The sequence below is a fragment of the Drosophila obscura genome, unplaced genomic scaffold (genome assembly GCF_018151105.1).
Source record: "Drosophila obscura isolate BZ-5 IFL unplaced genomic scaffold, ASM1815110v1 contig_176, whole genome shotgun sequence".
NCBI lineage: Eukaryota > Metazoa > Arthropoda > Insecta > Diptera > Drosophilidae > Drosophila > Drosophila obscura.
In genome coordinates this window covers 367306-390144 of record NW_024542763.1, presented here as the reverse complement: position 1 = coordinate 390144, position 22839 = coordinate 367306, and the positions used below count along the sequence as shown (strand labels likewise).

The following is a 22839-nucleotide window of genomic DNA, read 5'->3' as shown; positions in this document are numbered from 1 at the left end:
ATGATGTTAAACTTTGTGTCCAGTATAAGGACATTTCATTTCACCCTCGCTTGCAATCCGATCTCAATAACTTTCAATCATGGTGTTGTGCAAATATGTTACACCTAAATGCCTCGAAATGCAAAGTAATGACATTTCATCGCTCCAGCTCCAGCCCCCTATTGGCTCCTTATAGCCTCTGCGGTGGTTCTCTTGAGAGAATTACCTTGGTTGATGATCTTGGTGTTAAATTAGACCCAAAGTTGAAGTTTTCTGAACACATTTCTACCATGGTAAATAAGGCCATGGGTGTGCTTGGGTTTATAAAGAGGTGGTCAAAGGAATTTGACGACCCCTATATAACGAAGACTCTCTATATCTCGCTTGTTCGTCCGATTTTAGAATACGGCTCTTGTGTATGGTGCCCCCAGTACAAAGTACACCAGGACCGTATAGAATCAGTCCAGAAAAACTTTTTACTTTTTGCTCTGCGTGGCCTTAACTGGGATGCAGGTGTGAGACTGCCATCTTATCCTCGTAGATTGCTTTTAATAAACCTTCCAACCTTAGTTAGTCGTGATTTTTATGCACAACCTGATCAAGGGTGATGTAGATAGCCCTGACTTGTTGAGCCGCATAAACTTTACGATTCCTATTAGATCTACTAGAAACTTCATTCCTCTTTACCTTCCGCTTTGTAGATCGAATTATTCCTTGCACGAACCATTTAGGGTACTTTGCTCGGACTTCAATTCCCTCTACCACATAATATCAACTACTAATTCCCTTCCTCTTCTTAAATCACTAATACTAACTTACCTTTCCCGTAATTAGTTATATTTTTTAGCTATCTTTGCATGCTTAGCTCTTTAAGTTGTGTTTAGCTCTAATTTTCCTCGAATTTTAGTCTAACACCTATCTTTCCTGCATGCTCGCGATCGGTTCGGTAACACGCGTCGCGCGTCATGCGGCAGCGCCCCTCGGTCGGTTGGGCGGGAGGAGGGCTGCGTTTCTGCCTGGGTTCCGCGCGTAACAGGCTTCGGCTTGGTGTCGCATGGGCCACTTGATGGTGCAGTCATTGCATATCAACGTCCAGACAAGATAAGCGTCTCGCCAACTCAATTTGAAACCATTTGTTCCGCCAAGTTTTGGCCGGAGCATTTGGTGGTTAAAGAGTTTAAGGCTAAGAAAAAGAATAGGCCCCCCATTACTTTTCCTAGCATTCAGACCAGTGCTTTATCTCCATCCTCATCTTCCACCTCTACTTCCACCCATCCAAAAAACTAACTTCCTCTCTTGTAGTTACCTACCAGAATGCTAGAGGCTTGCGTAGTAAGCATAGCACTCTTTTCCTTGAGAGTCTCGCATTCTCGTCCCACGTTATTGTGTTCACCGAGACCTGGTTAAAGCCGGACATCCTTAGTTCCGAAGTTTTGGCAGGTCGGTACACAATTTTTAGAAATGACCGTTCGTCTCGACGTGGAGGTGGCGTCCTTATTGCAGTGGACTCAAACTTCACGTCGGAACATTTTATGGTCCAGGTTCAACAAGACCTGGAATTCCTGTGCGTAAAACTGATTCTCCCAGGCTTTTCCATTTTCATTACTTGCTCGTATATTCCACCTTCCTCGGATATTTTAATATACGAGCATCACCTGTACGCTTTAAAAACTGTTTCTTCCTCGCTATCAGATAAAGACCATATGATAGTTCTTGGTGATTTTAATTTGCCAGGTGCTGTTTGGTCTTCGGTAAACGAGTCTAATAACCTTGTGCCCATGTCACGACATGACTTTATCGACGGCTTGCTAGACCTATCCCTGTCTCAAGTCAACCATGTGAAAAATTCCTTGGGTCGATTGCTTGATCTGTGCTTTGTCTCGGATCCGACCATAGCGTTGTTAACCCGAGCCCTTCCGCTCAGTATACCTGAAGACTCCTACCATCCTACATTCGAAGTGTCAGTCGATATTGGCCCTACTGTATTGGATCGAATGAGTAGGCTATCTGAACGTGTCCGCTGCTTTCGTAAAGCCGAGTTTACGAAGCTTAATAACCTTATTAGGGATTTTGATTGGTCCGCTCTGTACTTGTGCACTGACGTTATGAAAGGCACACACATTTTTTACAATGTACTTGACACATTTTTTGATTCCTGTGTCCCACTTTCTTGTCCGGTTAGATCTGGAAAGCCTCCTTAGTTTACCAAGGAGTTATCCAGTCTAAAAAATTTAAAATCAAGACTTTATAAAAAATTTCGAGAAGTTGGTTCTCCCTCTTCTCTTTCTCACTATGTAATAGCTCGGTCAAATTTCTCCGTTCTTAACGCTCAATGCTATAAGAACTACCTATCTCGATGCAGGATACGATTTTCACAGGACCCTAAACAGTTTTACAGCTTCGTAAATAGTAAGCGTAGAACGTCCGTACATCCGTCCTCGTTATCTTTTCTCAATATGTCAGCAAACAATGATCAGGCAATTGCCGATCTTTTTGCCAAATTTTTCCAAACAACCTATTCTCATGAAAGCTACTCTGGTCAGCCGTATCCATACAGTTTAACAAGGTCGAATGGCATCTTCAGCCCCTTGTTAAATGAAAGCTCACTGTTTCATGATCTTCGACTAGTTAAGCCGGTGTTTTCACCAGGTCCCGACGGAGTTCCCGGCTGTGTACTCAGGTACTGTGCCGACGCTCTGTGTGGACCCTTGCTTAAACTATTCACCCTATCCATTAACTCTTCATGCTTCCCCACCATCTGGAAGGAATCTTTTATTATTCCGCTCCATAAGAAAGGTAGCAAGTCTGATGCAAATAATTATAGAGGTATATCTAAGTTATCCGCTATTCCTAAAATGTTTGAAAAAATTTTAACTCCGCACTTGCAACATCTCTGCAAATCACTTATATCTCCGTCCCAGCACGGATTTATAAGGCGACGATCAACAACCACAAATTTATTAGAGTTTACCTCTTTTATCATTAAAGGCTTTCAAGGTAACTTGCAGACGGATGTCATTTACACTGATTTTAACTATATCTGGACGTTGATATGCAATGACTGCACCATCAAGTGGCCCATGCGACACCAAGCCGAAGCCTGTTACGCGCGGAACCCAGGCAGAAACGCAGCCCTCCTCCCGCCCAACCGACCGAGGGGCGCTGCCGCATGACGCGCGACGCGTGTTACCGAACCGATCGCGAGCATGCTGGAAAGATAGGTGTTGCTAAAATTCGAGGAAAATTAGAGCTAAACACAACTCAAAGAGCTAAGCATGCAAAGATAGCTAAAAAATATAACTAATTACGGGAAAGGTATGTTAGTATTAGTGATTTAAGAAGAGGAAGGGATTAGTAGTTGATATTATGTGGTAAAGGGAATTGAAGTCCGAGCAAAGTACCCTAAATGGTTCGTGCAAGGAATAATTCGATCTACAAGCGGAAGGAAAAGAGGAATGAAGTTTCTAGTAGATCTAATAGGAATCGTAAAGTTTATGCGCCTCAACAAGTCAGGGCTATCTACATCACCCTTGATCAGGTTGTGCATAAAAATCACACCAAGCATTTTTCTACGACTAACTAAGGTTGGAAGGTTTATTAAAAGCAATCTACGAGGATAAGATGGCAGTCTCACACCTGCATCCCAGTTAAGGCCACGCAGAGCAAAAAGTATAAAGTTTTTCTGGACTGATTCTATACGGTCCTGGTGTACTTTGTACTGGGGCACCACACAAGAGCCGTATTCTAAAATCGGACGAACAAGCGAGATATAGAGAGTCTTCGTTATATAGGGGTCGTCAAATTCCTTTGACCACCTCTTTATAAACCCAAGCACACCCATGGCCTTATTTACCATGGTAGAAATGTGTTCAGAAAACTTCAACTTTGGGTCTAATTTAACACCAAGATCATCAACCAAGGTAATTCTCTCAAGAGAACCACCGCAGAGGCTATAAGGAGCCAATAGGGGGCTGGAGCGATGAAATGTCATTACTTTGCATTTCGAGGCATTTAGGTGTAACATATTTGCACACACCATGATTGAAAGTTATTGAGATCGGATTGCAAGCGAGAGTGAAATGAAATGTCCTTATACTGGACACAAAGTTTAACATCATCCGCATACATGAGTACTCGAGAGTTTGTTAATACTGAAGGCAGATCATTAATAAAGAGTGTGAATAGTAGGGGGCCTAGATGGCTGCCCGTGGTACTCCAGAAGTAACCTTAACAGGTGAAGAGAAGGAGTTTTTCAAGAGGACTCTTTGAGACCTAGAACAAAGGTAGCTAGAAATCCATCTCAAAAGATTAGGCGGAAACCCTAAAAGGTCAAGTTTTTGTGCTAAAAGGGAATGGTTTACAGAATCAAATGCTTTACTTAAATCAGTGTAAATGACATCCGTCTGCAAGTTACCTTGAAAGCCTTTAATGATAAAAGAGGTAAACTCTAATAAATTTATGGTTGTTGATCGTCGCCTTATAAATCCGTGCTGGGACGGAGATATAAGTGATTTGCAGAGATGTTGCAAGTGCGGAGTTAAAATTTTTTCAAACATTTTAGGAATAGCGGATAACTTAGATATACCCCTATAATTATTTGCATCAGACTTGCTACCTTTCTTATGGAGCGGAATAATAAAAGATTCCTTCCAGATGGGGGGAAGCATGAAGAGTTAATAGATAGGGTGGATAGTTTAAGCAAGGGTCCACACAGAGCGTCGGAACAGTACCTGAGTACACAGCCGGGAACTCCGTCGGGACCTGGTGAAACACCGGCTTAACTAGTCGAAGTCATGGCAGTGGCTTTCATTTAACAAGGGGCTGAGAGATTCGACCTTGGTAAACTGTATGGTACGGCTGACCAGGTAGCTTTCATGGATGGTTGTTTGGTTGGCAAAGATCGGCAATTGCCTGACATTGTTTGCTGACTATTGGGATAACGAGGATGGATGTACGGACGTCTACGCTTACTATTTACGAAGCTGTAAAACTGTTTGGGTCCTGTGAAATCGTATCCTGATCGGTAGGTGTTTTATAGCATTGAGCGTTAAGAACGGAGAAATTGACGGCTATTACATAGTGAGAAAGAGAAGGGGGACCAACTTCCGAAATTTTTTATAAAGTCTTGATTTAAATTTTTTAGCTGGTAACCCTTGGTAACGAAGGAGGCTTTCCAGATCTAACAGGACAAGAAAGTGGGACACAAGAATCAAAAATGTGTCAGTACATTGTAAAAATGTGTGTGCCTTTCATAACGTCAGTGCACAAGTACAGAGCGGACCAATCAAAATCCCTAATAAGGTTTTAAGCTTCGTAACTCGTCTACGAAAGCAGCGGACACGTTCGGATAGCCTACCATTCGATCCAATACAGTAGGGCCAATATCGACTGACACTTCGAATGTAGGATGGTAGGAGTCTTCAGGTATACTGAGCGGAAGGGCTCGGGTTAACAACGCTATGGTCGGATCCGAGACAAAGCACAGATCAAGCAATCGACCCAAGGATTTTTCACATGGTTGACTTGAGACAGGGATAGGTCTAGCAAGCCGTCGATAAAGTCATGTCGTGACATGGGCACAAGGTTATTAGACTCGTTTACCGAAGACCAAACAGCACCTGGCAAATTAAAATCACCTAGAACTACATATGGTCTTTATCTGATAGCGAGGAAGAAACAGTTTTTAAAGCGGTCAGGTGATGCTTATATTAAGATATCCGAGGAAGGTGGAATATACGAGCAAGTAATGAAATGGAAGCCTGGGAGAATCAGTTTTACGCACAGGAATTCCAGGTCTTGTTGAACCTGGACCATGAAATGTTCCGACGTGAAATTTGAGTCCACTCAATAGGACGCCACCTCCCCGTCGAGACGAACGGTCATTTCTAAAATTGTGTACCGACCTGCAAAACTCGGAACTAAGGATGCCGGCTTTAACCAGGTCTCGGTGAACACAATAACGTGGGATGAGAATGGCCTGGAGGTGTGAGCTTACTACGAAGCCTTAGCATTCTGGTAGGTAACTACAAGGGGAAGTTAGTTTTTTGGATGGGTGGAAGTGAGGTGGAAGATGAGGATAGGATGGAGCACTGGTCTGAATGCTGGAGGTAATGGGGGGCCTATTCTTTTTCTTAGCCTTAAACTCTTTAACCACCAAATGCTCTGGCCAAAACTTGGCGGAACAAATGGTTTCAAATTGAGTTTGGGAGACGCTTATCTTGAAGGAAGATATCTCCTGGCGTAAGAAAAGTTAAATTTTTCCACCTTTAAGCCGACGGCTTTTATTTTGCTTTGTATAAAAGCGGTCACATCATTGGATGTGAGGTCAGGGGCTAGCCGCGGACAAAACTGTCGCTTTGGTGGGACTCCCACCAGTGGTTTTGGCACCACAGGCCTAGTACCTGTGATGGCAGTATCCGGTGGTCCTGGACATCTATTAGCTGGTGGGAGCAAAACTGAGGGGATAGTTAAGGGGTTGGGTGCGGACTCGATGGACACGGACTCTACAGACATTTCTAACTGCATACTCTCCGAAGTGACGCATTCGGCTCCCGAATCTGCATCACCAGCAGCGATCGTTGCCCTTGGAGTAGCAAACGTAATCAACTGCTGCACTAAGGGAGTGGTCGGAGTAAGTTTTTCGGATGCCGGCGGACATGAGGCAGTCGGCACTTGCAAGTCCCGCGGAGTAGACCTCTTGCGCCTCGGAGACTCAGCCAGCAGCTGTAAACTGCTGAACTGAGTGTTCATGGCCAAGAGCCGATCATATTGCCGTTTAAAGCCTACGATCAGCTCTTTGAATCCACTCCGCGTCTGCCTCATGAACGAACGCATGTCGTTTTCCACAGCACGGCATTCCTCACAACTATAATGTAGGCCGTTGTTTTGTGAAATGGCGTCTCCTACACGGCCCGAGATCCCTACACATTTTGCATGCACTACGCTTTCGCAAAGCCAGCAGGGGATATTGGGCTGGTCATGGGTGATCTGCTTCTTGCAGGTTTTTTTGCACAGACGACAGAAAATTCCATATTTATGCTTTTATTTTTTTTTCTTCGGGAAAAAAAAGTTCAAAACAAATAGCAATCAGACCACTGTGCAGGCAAATGCTTAGAGCAATGCTTAAAGCGAAATCGGAAAAAAAGGGAGTGGTTGCAGCAACAGCTTATAAGTGAGAGCGTTACTGCACAAAAGGTTACAAGAGCGAGAGCGAAAGAACAGTTATTGAGAGTTAGGTGATAGAGAGAGTGATAGAAGGCAATAACTACGACAAGAGCGGCTAAATGTAATGAGAGGGCGTACTTACGAAAAGCAACAACACAAACACACGACTAACCGACGCACAAAATTTATTAAATAAGTTGTGTTTTTACACAATTAACAGGCATGCACCCGCGGTAAAGAATGATTTTAATGTATGTTAGTAAGAGAGTTAAATTATAGATAAAAAACACCGGCTGTTTAAGTTAAACAAAAGGAAAATGCGGAGCGCAAAACAAAAACACGTCTGGTCACTACGAAAGAGAACGAACGAACGAAGCATTTGATTCTGTAAACCATTCCCTTTTAGCACAAAAACTTGACCTTTTAGGGTTTCCGCCTAATCTTTTGAGATGGATTTCTAGCTACCTTTGTTCTAGGTCTCAAAGAGTCCTCTTCAAAAACTCCTTCTCTTCACCTGTTAAGGTTACTTCTGGAGTACCACAGGGCAGCCATCTAGGCCCCCTACTATTCACACTCTTTATTAATGATCTGCCTTCAGTATTAACAAACTCTCGAGTACTCATGTATGCGGATGATGTTAAACTTTGTGTCCAGTATAAGGACATTTCATTTCACCCTCGCTTGCAATCCGATCTCAATAACTTTCAATCATGGTGTTGTGCAAATATGTTACACCTAAATGCCTCGAAATGCAAAGTAATGACATTTCATCGCTCCAGCTCCAGCCCCCTATTGGCTCCTTATAGCCTCTGCGGTGGTTCTCTTGAGAGAATTACCTTGGTTGATGATCTTGGTGTTAAATTAGACCCAAAGTTGAAGTTTTCTGAACACATTTCTACCATGGTAAATAAGGCCATGGGTGTGCTTGGGTTTATAAAGAGGTGGTCAAAGGAATTTGACGACCCCTATATAACGAAGACTCTCTATATCTCGCTTGTTCGTCCGATTTTAGAATACGGCTCTTGTGTATGGCTCCCCAGTACAAAGTACACCAGGACCGTATAGAATCAGTCCAGAAAAACTTTTTACTTTTTGCTCTGCGTGGCCTTAACTGGGATGCAGGTGTGAGACTGCCATCTTATCCTCGTAGATTGCTTTTAATAAACCTTCCAACCTTAGTTAGTCGTGATTTTTATGCACAACCTGATCAAGGGTGATGTAGATAGCCCTGACTTGTTGAGCCGCATAAACTTTACGATTCCTATTAGATCTACTAGAAACTTCATTCCTCTTTTCCTTCCGCTTTGTAGATCGAATTATTCCTTGCACGAACCATTTAGGGTACTTTGCTCGGACTTCAATTCCCTCTACCACATAATATCAACTACTAATTCCCTTCCTCTTCTTAAATCACTAATACTAACATACCTTTCCCGTAATTAGTTATATTTTTTAGCTATCTTTGCATGCTTAGCTCTTTGAATTGTGTTTAGCTCTAATTTTCCTCGAATTTTAGTCTAACACCTATCTTTCCTGCATGCTCGCGATCGGTTCGGTAACACGCGTCGCGCGTCATGCGGCAGCGCCCCTCGGTCGGTTGGGCGGGAGGAGGGCTGCGTTTCTGCCTGGGTTCCGCGCGTAACAGGCTTCGGCTTGGTGTCGCATGGGCCACTTGATGGTGCAGACATTGCATATCAACGTCCAGACAAAACTCCCTAGGCACCAGACAATATCTCGTGCCGAGTGTGGGCATCACAATGGGCAGATTTGCCTCCGAGTGACCTCGACTTCGGTCGAGCAGCCCTATAAACCTAACCTAACCTTTGTTTCAAAAAAAATTTGTTTGGTTTGGAAATGGAAATATTTTAGTTAAATATCATTTTGGCAATTGCATTACATGATACCAAAACAAAAAACAAGAACCATACGACATTTTTACCCCAAGCCGATTTTGATATCGATATTTTATCGGTCAAATGGGAATTCGCACTTTGTTGTAGTTTATGTTTATTTTGGTGAGGTTAAATTAGGGACCTTTAGAAATAATTTTATTAAATATATTGGGATATACGAAAAAAAAGTTTTAATTATATAAATATAAACTTAAAACAAAGTTAAAGCAGAGTTGTTCATAATTTTTTCCCGTTCATGCAGGTTTTTATTTACGTGCTATGTGCAATTTGATTTGAAATCGCCAGTTCATTAGCAACCGGTTTCTGTGTGTACACAGCACCAAAAAATATTTATTTTTCGAAACCGTTTTCGTTTTGAGTTTTCAGATACCGTACATGTGTGTGTGGCATGTATTCACATATACTGTGCTTGTGTGTGGGTTCTACAATTTTTGGCCACTTAAAGCATAGTATCACTAACCATTCAATATATAGATGTGCCAGTTCATACACCGAACGTGTCGCACCTGAGTTTTTTGTCCCAGGTCCCCAGGTCTTCGGCTGCTGGACCTGAGACGTTCTGGTCGTGGACCTGCGACGTTCGGGTCGTGGACCTGAGACGTTCGGCATTTTTTCGACATTTGTCGAAGCATTTGTCGAGCGACAGAATACACCAACAAAATATGAAGTCTTACGACAGGAATTGGTCCATGGCCGGATTAGCAGTTGCCTAGGGCCCCCCTAGGGCTAAAAGAAAAATTTGTTGAAAAAACAAAACTGCAAATAACACTACTCGACAAAATTGAACTTTTTATTTAGGCTGAGAACCAAAATGACTTTTTCTGATAAATTTCGGGATTTAAACATTTTTGTAGTACTTTTATTTTTGTGGTCATTTTTTTAAAGAATTTTTAAAATCTGGTATTTTTTTCATGGTTTTTTTCAGAGGTAGTGCATCTATTTTTCACATAACTTAAGTATCTTTTATCTGGTTGCAAAGAATTTTGCAGTTCTGAAAAGCTGAAGTGCAGCTATAAATTCGACCCAGACAATTTGTAGCTGCAGCTTAACGCCTGGAAGATATTAAGCTTTCAAATTCAAATTTCATAATTTTTTGCGGTATTTTTTTTTCAAAATTTTGACTGTATAAACTCGGGAAAAGTCGAAAAAAAAAATAATTCTTGGCCAACATTTTTGGTATTAAATAGACGCATTAATTAGGCGTCGTCTAAGGTATTGCTCATTAAAATCTATGGATAAACTGTCAACTTGCAGCCGTTTGACCAAAACGACTCAAAACGAATTTTACCTGAAATTAGTGCTTTTATTTTTCACATGACTTAAGTATCTTATATCTGGTTGCATAGAACTTTGCACTTCTGAAAAGCTGACAAATGCACTTGCCAGCTTATCAAATGCTGCCTGTCACAACACAAAATGTGATATATATATTTTTATAATCTTCGATTTTCCGACAGTAAACTAATTTTTCAGATGCGCCTTTTTATCCGTTTGTTCCACATGAAAATCATTTCTAGCGGACCCGACAGACGTTGTGCTGTCTTAACTATAAATATTGATTTCGAATTGGTATCATTAACTAAACGAGAAGGAACGTGCGAGTCGCTTCTGGGGACGCGACTCTACGTATACCCGTACTCAGTCAGTATATACATTTTTGAGCATATGATTTTTTAGAATTTTAGAACACGAATTTTAGAACATGAAGATTGTACATGTACCATTAAGATTCTACATCTCCTCCGCTAGGGGTTGCTCGCGCACTGAACGCGGCAGAGTGTGCGAGCGAGAAAGAGAATCAGAAGCGTCAGCAGCGCTGGAGAAGGAGAGGGAACCAACAGAAAATTAATTTCTTCATTCTGGCTATACTTATGATCCGATCTGATTCAGATTAGGCAATCTGGTAGATATGGGCATTTTCTACGACACTGCGTTTTTAGTTTTATCGTATCTTTGAAAATGTGCCTGCCACAGATTTTCGTCCTTTGTGGGGGCGGAAGGGGGCGGGGCGAAATTTTCAAATACACTTGTAGCAGTGTGATATCACATGAGTGTGGAAACCAAATTTGGTTGCCCTATCTCTTATAGTCTCTAAGATCTAGGCGCTCAACAAGACGGACAGACAGACAGACGGACAGACAGATATGGCTATATCGACTCGGCTATTGATGCTGATCAAGAATATATATACTTTATGGGGTCGGAAACGTTTCCTTCTCTGCGTTACACACATCCATTTTTACCACAAATCTAATATACCCCTTAACTCTTTTTTGAGTACGGGTATAAAAATATTTCAGAAAGAAAGTGTTTATTATTGTAATGCTTTATGATAAACAACATTCTTTGTTTTTTACTCTGGCGCGTATATAAATAGTTTGGTTGGTACTCCGACTCGAGAACAAGCGACATATAACTGGCCATGCGAAAAACATTGATTTTCAAGATTAATGCCACAAACAATTAGCGACAGCCTTTGAGATTTATTTATCGACATTGCAATTGCTAGCCTCACTGGAAACTGTAACCGGTTAAAGTCGAATGGCATGTCATTCGAAATCAAAGGAATCCGTGGAATAAAAAACGTCTTCTCCTTTATACATATTTCCCTTTCAAAATTGTGGCTTCGATGACGTTGTTCATTAATTTTTTCACCGCAAGTCGGGTGTCATTAGAAAGAAGTGGCTGGTTTATATTCCGCATCATAATAATTACCGATCCGATCTTAGTTGCAGATTATGAGGTGGTAATCCGGGCAATTCCATCGAATTTAAGAACTCCGTTGGATAGGTGACAATATTATCTTGGTAAGTAACGATTTGTATGTTATTAATTCGCCAGCTAAATTATTTTGAATTTGGAAATTTATTTCGTTGACATCAATGTTTTTGCAGCCAATATAATTCTTTAAACATGCGTTAAGTTCGTCGGCTGGTGTTGATTGTGGTATCACTGGTAGTGTTTGGCGAAAATCTCCTGCTAATAAAATCAGTGCACCACCAAGCCGGGTTTGGTTATTTCGGAAATCTTGCAACTTGCGGTATAATGCTTCCAATGATAGTTTTTGTACCATCGTGCACTCATCCCAAACTATTAATTTTCTCTGTTGCAACACTTTGGCCATCGCAGAATTGCTTGAAAGTTTGCAAGTTGGTGTTTCATTTATTTGCATGTTCAACGGCAACTTGAGTGTGGAATGAGCTTCCAACAACGTAGCTGCAATACCTGACGAAGCAAGTGCAAGTGCGAAACCATTTTGCGATCGAATCGTTGCCAAAATCAATAATATCAAAAACGTTCCCCAGTCCCACCGGAAGCATCTAAAAAAAAAAAATCCGCCAGTTCCATCGTTCACTACTTTCATTAGCGTACCGTAGACATATTTTTGTTGCTCATTTAAAAGGGGAACGTTTCTTTGAACGGTTTCTTTTAATGCTTCGGAATCATATTTCGTTTCGCGTCTCAACTATTTATTAAATGCGTCGTGCATTTGGCGATTGGGCGTTGTCATTCCTAAGCTCAAAAATGTATATACTGACTGAGTACGGGTAGAAGTAGAGTCGCGTCCCCAGAAGCGACTCACACGTTCCTTCTCGTTTTAATTCTAAAATTCTAAAAAATCAAATCAAAATCAAAAATGTATAGTACGGGTACGGGTATAAGTAGAGTCGCGTCACCAGAAGCAACTAGCACGTTCCTTCTCGTTTTTTTTTTTGGTAGTTGTTATACATGTACTTAGGCCGGCGAAAATCCTCCAGCTGAACCCTCCCAGAGGGTGCCGGCTGGGCAATGGGCACTGCATTATCCCGGATCGGGTAATGCATAGCCGCTTGCTCTTTCCGGGATAATGCAGTGTCTAGCCAAGGCCAGGTCCAGGTCTTCCCGACCAAAAATTTGGGGGAACTGAACCATGGCCATGGCTGGAGGTGCCTGGCGGGTAGACATAAAACGCTAGGGGGCGGTCCCCCCGAAAAATATTAACCAGCATGGACCCTCTGGGCCAACAATGGAGCGGACGAAAGATGAAGCAAGGGTTGGGATGTCAACCCAAACGTCGGTGGAAAGCGTGGCTGCTACCACCGGCGGGCACGGGGAGGAGTAATCCTCTCTGCGTGTCGCCAGCGGCCACACCTCTGATATGACGGGAGCAGGTCATATCAGTTGCAATGCTACTGCCACAAAAACGACTCACTCCAGGTTGAGCCGCACAGGTGCCGTGGTCGATACAGACTCGGACCTGGAGAGCGTGCTCTCTGTAACCAAGACGGAGGAAGACAGCCTTCTCCGCTCCCCGGAACCAGGTTCCAGCTCCCTGCGTACGGAAGGGCCGAAGCGTTCCAAGGAGGGGTTGAAGGCGAAGGCACAGTACAAAGCGGCCCTCAAGATCATGGGACGGCAACGGATAGAAGAGGGACGGCTGCACTTCTCGCAGATGCCGCAAATGAAGGCATCGACGGAGGGATTTGCCAACAAGGTGGAGGAGAGTCTCGCCACCAAAAGGCAACGCTCGACCGAGAGTGCCATCAAGGACACTCCGGTGAGCAAGCGGCAACGCGGGCCCAAGGTGGCAGGCCCCACACCCAAATAGGCGAAGCGACCCCAAAAAGCGAAGGTCAGTGAGGTGACCAAACGACACTTAATCGTGGCACTCATTGACCGGAGCGAAGAAAACGGCAAAATAACGTCGGCGCGGTGGAAGACGGTGCACGCGCGGCTCGTGGATGCGCTGTTCGCTAGAGGGTGCAGGGTGGCTTAACGGGGTAAAAATACTTAAATGTATTGACGACCCCACACTCAAGTGGCTGACGCAAACGGTCTGCCAACTGGATGCGTTGTGGGAGGGGGCCAAGCTGGAGGTGGTGGACAGGTAGCTAATCCCGTCCATACCAAAGGCAAAGGTACTCTTCCCCATCGTAATCCAAGGGGACCGTGCGCTGAAGCTGCTACAGCGGCAGAACCCTGATGTGCCAACGGCGAACTGGAGGATTCTGCATATCGGGAGCCCACTACCCAATGAGGGGGGCCAGAGTGCGATCATCCAGATCAGCAAGGAGGCACCAAGGAGGTACCTGCTGTACCCAAGATTCGGGAAGATGGCGTGGGAGATGGGCAGTGTGTACCTGCGGCTCGAAAAGCGCCACCCCGAGGACAAAGATGCGCACACTCTGCAGGCGGGCGAGGTGGAGAAGGACCTTGGTCTGGACACCATCGTGGAGGCCGCACAGGGTCTTGCGCTGGACTCGGAGGAGGAGGGGGAGGACGGTGACCTGACGGTAGTAGTCAACCCGTCGAGTGGAGCTGAGCCAGGCGCACATGGTGAGTGTGCTGCAGCTCAACCTCCACAAAAGTAAGATTGCGTCTGCGGAGCTCCTCTTTGCCATGGAGCAAAGGCCCGCCGACATAGCCTTAGTCCAGGAGCCATGGGTTGCCTCAGGCAATGCTGTGGCCGGACTAAAGTCCTCAAATTTTAACGTGTTCTATCCACCATCGGTAAGCAGAAACAGAACCGCCGTACTCGTACGAAAGGAAATCCATGCTCACCTTATGTCTCATTACAGCACTGACGATCTGACCGTGGTGATGCTAGAAAGCAAGGAAAGGCGCCTGATGGTAGCCTCCTGCTACATGGCACACGACAGGCCGGCTCCACCTGAAGAGTTGAGGCATCTAGTGGCGGAATCCAGCCCGAAGGACCAGCAACTTCTCGTCGGTACGGACGCAAACGCACATCACAACGAGTGGGGAAGCCCCGACATCAACGATAGAGGTGAGTCCCTCCTAGACTTCATACTATCAACTAACCTAGAAGTAGCAAACGTAGGAGTGGAATACACCTTTGTAGGTCCCACCTCTTCAAACGTGCTAGATTTAACACTCGTAGCGGGAACTAGTACTTTGGTATCTGGCTGGAGAGTCCTTGAAAGACCATCCTTCTCAGACCACAAGTACATCCAGTTTAAGTGCGAATTTGAACACTCTCCGAAGATAACTGTCTATAGAAACCCCCGGAACACAAACCGGGAAAAGTTTAAAAAGACAGTTACCTCGAAGCTCGCGAATCGTGCGGGCACAGTGAAATCCCCGGAAGACATAGAAACGTCCCTAGAGACCCTATCCAGGGAACTACTGGATGCGTACCACGCATCGTGCCCACCCTCGAGAACGAAAAAGAGGACCAAACCACTCTGGTGGAACCGGGACCTATCGCTCCAAAGAAACAACCTCAAAGAATTCTTCAAAATCGCCAAACAGGCGAGCGATGAGATGATCAATGAGGAATATAAAATCCTACTCAGGGTGTACAAGAAGGAAATACGAAGGGCACAAAGAAACTCGTGGAGGAACTTCTGCTCCAACATCGAGAAAGTCCCAGAAACAGCTAAACTCCGGAAGCTGCTATCAAAGCAACCTACCATACAGAGTCAGATCAAACAAAATGATGGACAATGGACTGAGGGCAGCGCAGAAGCCCTAACAGCACTAATGGAAGCCCACTTCCCAGGATGCACCGAGGTCGCTGACGCTACAGAGCATCAGGACCTAGCAACTGAGGAACAGCATCCCCCAACGGGTCTCATATCGTCTAGGAGAATCCACTGGGCCATAGACTCCTTTGTGGGTACGAAAGCACCTGGACTAGACGGTATATTTCCGGCCATGCTACAGGTGACCAAAGACGTGATCACCCCATGGCTCTCTGCAATATACTCGGCTTGCCTGAGCACGGGCTATATCGAAAATGCCCTTTAAAATAAGAAGTATGCTCTAGGAGTGTTCGTAGACATATCCGGAGCATTCAATAACGTGAATACCAACGCAATAATGGACCGCCTAGAAGCGACCAACACGCATCCCGCAATCAACCTCTGGATAAAGAACCTTCTAAGTATTAGACGGGTGTACTCAGAACGGGGCACCGCTTCCTTGGTGAAAGGGGCACACAGAGGCACACCTCAGGGTGGGGTCCTCTCGCCCCTCCTGTGGAACCTGGTGGTCGACGACCTAATAAAGAGATTCGAAAGGAGAGCCCCAAAAATAACAGCTTATGCTGATGACATAAGCATAATTATTACGGGAGTATGTCCATCGACTCTAAGCTCCATAATGGAATCAACACTCAGGGAGATATGTGAGTGGGCGGGAAAAGTAGGACTCAGTATGAACGCGGACAAGACGGACCTCATCCTCTTTACCAATAGATACAAGGTACCGGCACAAGGTTGCCTGGACGTAAACACAACCTCATTTATGGGACCCGACGACTCGAAAAGGGGTCGGGACCAGACTCAACACCTCAACATATACACGGATGGCTCCAAAATGGAGGGAGGAGTAGGTGCGGGCATATACTGTACAGACCCTGAAATAAGGCTGTCCTATAAGCTACCGGACCAATGCAGCATATTCCAGGCAGAAGTCTTTGCCATACGGAAAGCGGCGGAGGTTGCTCGATGTACGGAACGCCCACATAATGTGGTCAATCTGTTCGTGGACAGCCAGGCGGCGATAAGATCCATGCAGTCGTCCGTTCCAAAAATGTCCTGGCAAGCAGGGAGGCATTAGATTTCCTAAGCACGACAAAGACAGTGCGGATCTATTGGGTTCCCAGCCACCAGGGCATCGAAGGCAACGAGGCAGCAGACGTGCTGGCTAAGGCGTCGGGCTGGCAAACGACAGGACTGAGAACGTGCCTGTCTCCCTCAGAGCGCTTCAAAGCGATCTAGAGAAGAGGGCACACATACAGACCAGCAGCAGGTGGAGGAGAACCACCAACTGCAAGATCGCGAAAACCATGTGCAAGGAGAGCAATGGTAAATTCAGCCAATACCTACTGCACCTACCACGGAAGGACTGTAGGATGCTAATAGGTATACTCACAGGTCATTGCCTGGCTGCAGCACATGCAGTCAAACTAGGCATCACCAACAGTGACAAGAGTAGGAAATGTGAAGAATCTGGGGCTATCGAAACCCTGGAACATCTAATCTGCCAATGCCCGGCCCTCTCAAGGGCAAGAAACAAACATCTTGGCAGCCCGGTACTGGCATCGCTGGAAGATGCATCCAAGAGGACGCCAGCGGAACTCCTTGCCTTTGCAAAACTCTCCTCGATCCTCACGGATTTCGAAACCGCGTGAAAACACTCAGAAGGTCCATACGCACCGATCCGGACAACTAAGGGCCATATTGGCCTATGCGTGGCCCCGTGAGGGCCGTCCGGGACAACCTAACCAACCCATACATGTACTTATGTACATATATTTTAAAACTATTGATTATAAATATGCATTACTAATAGATATCATTCTAGGTGGGGAACATGGATATGCATTAATTAATTCGAATTTTTTAAATTAAGTCATATCAAGTCGACTCAAAGGTCAGATTAACTTTTGACCCCATTATAGTTTATATATAATGTCCTCCTCATGGTGTTCCCTGAGTACCGATCTTCAATCGGGAGCCAATATGAGCGGCGACTTGATGTAAATATGTACAAAAAATACATATATGTACATACATACATATACAGCCATGTGATTAATAATAAGGACACTTGGCCATGCTTCAGAAAATACTCTATAAAAGCTATTTCTGGAGTTTTGTGGTGATCTTAATTTTTATTATAGTAGTTGTCTCCATAAAAGTAAAAACCCATAGGTGAAAATGTGGACAGTTATTTGTACAAGTTAGAGGGTTTGGTCTTAAACTATTGATTGTAATTAGCTTTTGGTATAAAAACATCCATAAAACAAAGTTTATATATTAGGGTGGGGGGACGTGTAGTCGATACCAGGCGAAGTAGGTTTGAGGTTCTGGTTTCCAAGGGTATGTAATGCAATAACATTTATTTAGGAGGAAACACAAAAATATTCGAATTCTGGAGAAATGTGTGGTTGTGGGAGACACATTTAAAAATTCTTATATTAAAAAAATCTATGGGGACCCCTAAAATATGTATCTTACAGCTAACAATAGTCCAAGAGACCCCAAAGTTCCGTGTCTATTGATATCGATATACCAAAGATGATGATGGTCGCTGCGGACCATGAACCATGGGCCTGTGACTAATAGCGCAGCATCTTGGTCGAATAGACAAAATGTAATGTTTTCTACTTTATTTGAAAGCTCAGCATGTGGAGACCAATAACACAATTTGAGACTTAAACTATTACATAATTATGGATGGGGGTGCATGGTTCATGGTCCGCAGCGACCATCATCATCTTTGGTATACGATATTCAATAGACAGGAACTTTTTGGGGCCTGTTTTGTTAGTGTAGTATTATCATTTTGGGGTTGCCATAGTTTTTTTAATTATAGTTTTTAAATGTGCTTGTACGTCCAATTTTATTGGAATTTTTTGTTTTTTTCTGTGTTCCCTAAATAATATGTTTTATGCTTTCATTACTTCCTGGGCAGTTGGAATTCGTTCGCTTGGTTTTTCAGTCCATGGGTATCGGCTTGGCCCTTCCCTATTACTTGTTTTATGAGTTTTTTCTAAATTCAAAGCTAATTCAACATGTTGCCGCGCGTGTCAGTTTTGGGTCGCAGCGGGGCCGCTTTTTTATTTTTTCACCATGGGTTTTTTTTATGGGTACTATAATACGGAAGGAGTGTGAGTCGCTTCTGGGGCGACTCTCTATACCCGTACTCAGTCAGCATATACATTTTTAAGCATATAATTTTTAGAACTTAAAAAAGATTTTACATTTTACATTTTTTTGCTCATCTGTTATCTACATCTACATATACTATTTATATTATACATCTAACATGTATATTTACATGTACCATTTAGATTCTATCCCCCGCTGGGTTGCCGCGCACTGAACGCGGCAGGTGTGGGCGAGGGAAAATGAGTTGTGTTGTCTCCGTCGTGATGGGGGGGGAGGAACAAATAATTATTTCATTCTGGCTATAATTATGATCCGATCTAGTTCAGATTTGGCAATCTGGTAGTATGGGCCCCGATACTGGTTTTGTTTTACGTATCTTTAAATTGTGCCTGCCACAGATTTTCGTCCTTTGTGTGGGGGAAGGGGGCGGGGGAAATCTGAATACACTTGTAGCAGTGGATATCACATAAGTTGGAAACCAAATTTGGTTTCGCTAGCCTTTAGTCTCTGAGATCCAGGCGCTCATCGAGACGGCAGACGGACAGACGGACAGACGGACGGCGGCGGGACGGACGGCGACGGACAGACAGACATGGCTATACGCTCGGCTATGTGCTGTCGTTATATCTTTTGGGGCGGAAATTTCCCCCGTTCACACACCACTTTTACCACAACTAATATACCCCTTAAGTACAGGTATAAAATTAAGATCACCCCTCCATGCATTTTTGGTTTTCAGCTGGCCAGGTCCTTATTATTAATCCGCTGTATGTATATAACATTATTTTAGTTCATATCACTTTTTTTATATGTAACTAGCGGACCCGGTGAACGTTGTATCGCCCCATTTTATCGCCTTCAGATAAACTCCACATTGATTAATCCAACAGACTACACTAGTCAACACGAGAATTAGGCTGTGGACCAAAATGACTTTTTCTTATAGATTTCGGGGTTTCAAATTTTTTAACGAATTATGGTTTTTTTATGGTTTAGTTTTTTTTTTAAGAATTTTTTAAAATCTGGTATTTTTTTAATGTTTTTTTTCAGAGGTAGTGCATCTATTTTTCACATAACTTAAGTATCTTATATCTGGTTGCATAGAACTTTGCAGTTCTGAAAAGCTGAAGTGCAGCTATAAATCCGACCCAGACTATTTGTATCTGCAGCTTTCGACATTCCCAATTGGTAGTTGGGCCCGCAACCTTCAAAAATGTATTTGTTGTTCATTTTTTAGGTTTGGTTAACGAATTTTAGCTCCAAAGTTTCTCCATAGATTTTAATACCTAAAACGACGCCTAACGACGGCCAAGAATTATTTTTCTTTCGACTTTTTAGTTTTTAAAGTCAAAATTTCGAAAAAAAAAAAAATACCGCAAAAAATGATGAAATTTTAATTTGAAAGCTTAATATCTTCCAGGCGTTAAGCTGCAGATACAAAGAGTCTGGGTCGGATTTATAGCTGTATTTGTCAGCTTTTCAGAACTGAAAAGTTCTATGCAACCAGATATAAGATACTTAAGTTATGTGAAAAATAGATGCACTAATTTCAGGTAAAATTATTTTTGAGTCGTCTAGGTCAAACGGCTGCAAGTTGACCGTTTATCCATAGATTTTAATGAGCAATACCTTAAACAAGGCATAATTAATGCGTCTATTTAAAAATAAAAATGTTGGCCAAGAATTATTTTTTTTCGACTTTTCACGAGTTTTTAAAATCAAAATTTCGAAAAAAAATACAGCAGAAAATAATAAAATTTGAATTTTAAAGCTTAATGGATATAACAGATATAAGATAGTTAAGTTATGTGAAAAATAGAAGCACAACCTCTGAAAAAACCATGAAAAAAATACCAGATTTTAAAAATTCTTTAACAAAAATGACAACATAAAAAAAAAGTACTACAAAAATCTTTAAATCCCGAAATCTATCAGAAAAAGTCATTTTGGTTCACAGCCTAATTTTGTCGAGTAGTGTTATTTGCAGTTTTGTTTTTTCAACAAATTTTTCTTTTAGCCCTAGGCAACTGCTAATCCGGCCACGGACCAATTCCTGTCGCCAGACTTCATATTTTGTTGGTGTATTCTGTCGCTCGACTTGACGCGGGTCGAGGCATTGACGAAGTCGAAGGCAGATGCAAAGGCTAGCCTAAAAGAGAATGGAAGAAATACCCCGCGAGCCCGTCGCAACATTATCTCTGCAAAACAAAACGAAAAACCGAAATTTAGTTCAAGCGGCCAAAACTTGTAGAGCCCACACACAAGCATAGTATGTGTGAATACATGGCACATACACATTTACGTAGCCTGGAAACGACTCAAAACAAACTCAAAACGTTTTCGGAAAATAAGACTTGATAAATATTTTGTCGTGCCTGTGTACACACATACATTTGCAATTCTCCGCTTGCTTTCGTATCTCGTCATGAATCGAACATGTCGAAAAAATGCCGAACGTCTCAGGTCCACGACCCGAACGTCGCAGGTCCACGACCAGAACGTCTCAGGTCCAGCATCCGAAGACCTGGGGACCTGGGACAAAAAACTCAGCTGCGAAACGTTCGGTGTATGAACATCTATATATGGCACATCTATATATTTTATGGTTAGTGATACTATGCTTTAAGTGGCCAAAAATTGTAGAACCCACACACAAGCACAGTATATGTGAATACATGCCACACACACATGTACGGTACCTGAAAACTCAAAACGAAAACGGTTTCGAAAAATAAGAATTGATAAATATTTTTTGGTGCTGTGTACACACATACACTTGCAATTCTCGGCTTGCTTTCGCATCTCTTCAAGAATCGTACATGTCGAAAAAATGCCGAACGTCTCAGGTCCACACCCGAACGACTCAGGTCCACGAGTCGAAGACATGGGGACCTGGGACAGAACATTCAGCTGCGACACATTCGTTCTATGAACTGGCACATCTATATACTGTATGGTTAGTGATAGTATCCAGCGCCGCGGAATCTAAAAATTCCTATCAAACTTCATATAAAAAAAACTGTGGCAGCAATTTTTCGCTTATGTTTTCCTGGAGTGTGTATCCAGCAACACGAGCGGAGCAGAATTATATCGATAGTTGCCTATCGGGACCGTGTGTGGACTGAGAGAACAGCTGATACCCAGCTTAGGAATATATACTTTACAATTCTTCCTGGAGTGAATGGTGCAAGATGTAGGCAAAAACTGTGCGCAAAACCAAAAAGAGAGATGCAAATTATTCTTCGTTGTTTTCCAACAATGTATGCTGCCACCGACACAATCACTTGATCGTCAGAGTTCATTTTTTTCCTTTTTTAATTTCAGTTGAATTTCACAATTGGCTCTGTTTACAAAACACAGCTGATTCATCAACCCTGTTTTAGCTATGTTCCACACCCTCACGGAATAACTAGCAAATTCCTGGCAGCAATGTTCCGGTGCTGGAGACAGGCCTTTAACATGTTTAGGGAATAAACTTTAATCTAGATAATATAATTAATTTACCAGAAGTGAAAACATTTTCAAGTAATGTTTGGCAGTCTCCGAAGCACATAAATGGAAACACTATGTACACATAATTTTTATAAACAAAACAGTGCAGGATGGTATTTATATTTTTATGTTTAAACTGTCGAAATTTTAAAACATCTTCACATATCATTGCCAGTTTATCCGCTTGTTGTTCCACTGAAATCTTCTTAATAACTACACATTTATTTTTATTGAGATAATTTGCTTTATATAGTGTTCCAAATTTTCCAGTTTTAATTGTAGAGTTTAATTTATAGTCGGATATATTATTGGTAAACATGGTAAGGTAATAAATGCAATTTTGACTCTGTTACAAAGCAGCAGTATATTATCGATGAAATATATATAGTATCGATGAAATATTCGGTCTGACCCACAAGAATATACCATCTATACTATCTCATTTTCAAAACATACTGAAAATATATTTTTTTTTATTTTAGCGCAGTACCACTAACCATATACCCTTTTTACACTGCCGCATCATTGTTGAAGGTGAGGAAAAATGATTCGAGGCTTTTACACCAAAGCCGCATCTTTTTCGAAGCATCTGTCAGCTGTTCGGCCTACTACTAATGTAAAAAAACTCGGTAAGCAAGAAAAAGAGAGCAAAAGTATTTTTATAGATATTT

General features: G+C 42.8%; 1 protein-coding gene across 2 annotated transcripts in view; it reads right to left on the bottom strand.

The window, feature by feature from the left end:
* The window catches only part of LOC111079328 (putative serine/threonine-protein kinase STE20-like), a 74084-nt gene extending 51539 nt beyond the window's left edge, over nucleotides 1-22545 (bottom strand). Inside the window, exons 1-2 of one of the 2 annotated variants that reach the window (XM_041592210.1) lie at nucleotides 22181-22542; nucleotides 4394-4402 (exon numbers count right to left, since the gene is read on the bottom strand). In XM_041592210.1, the coding sequence (XP_041448144.1) occupies nucleotides 4394-4402; nucleotides 22181-22487 (316 nt within the window). In that variant the 5' untranslated portion in view covers nucleotides 22488-22542. Of the gene's footprint in view, nucleotides 1-4393; nucleotides 4403-22180 lie in introns of both variants that reach the window. The other variant, XM_041592211.1, reaches the window with a different exon arrangement.
* Nucleotides 22546-22839: the final 294 nt, after the last annotated feature.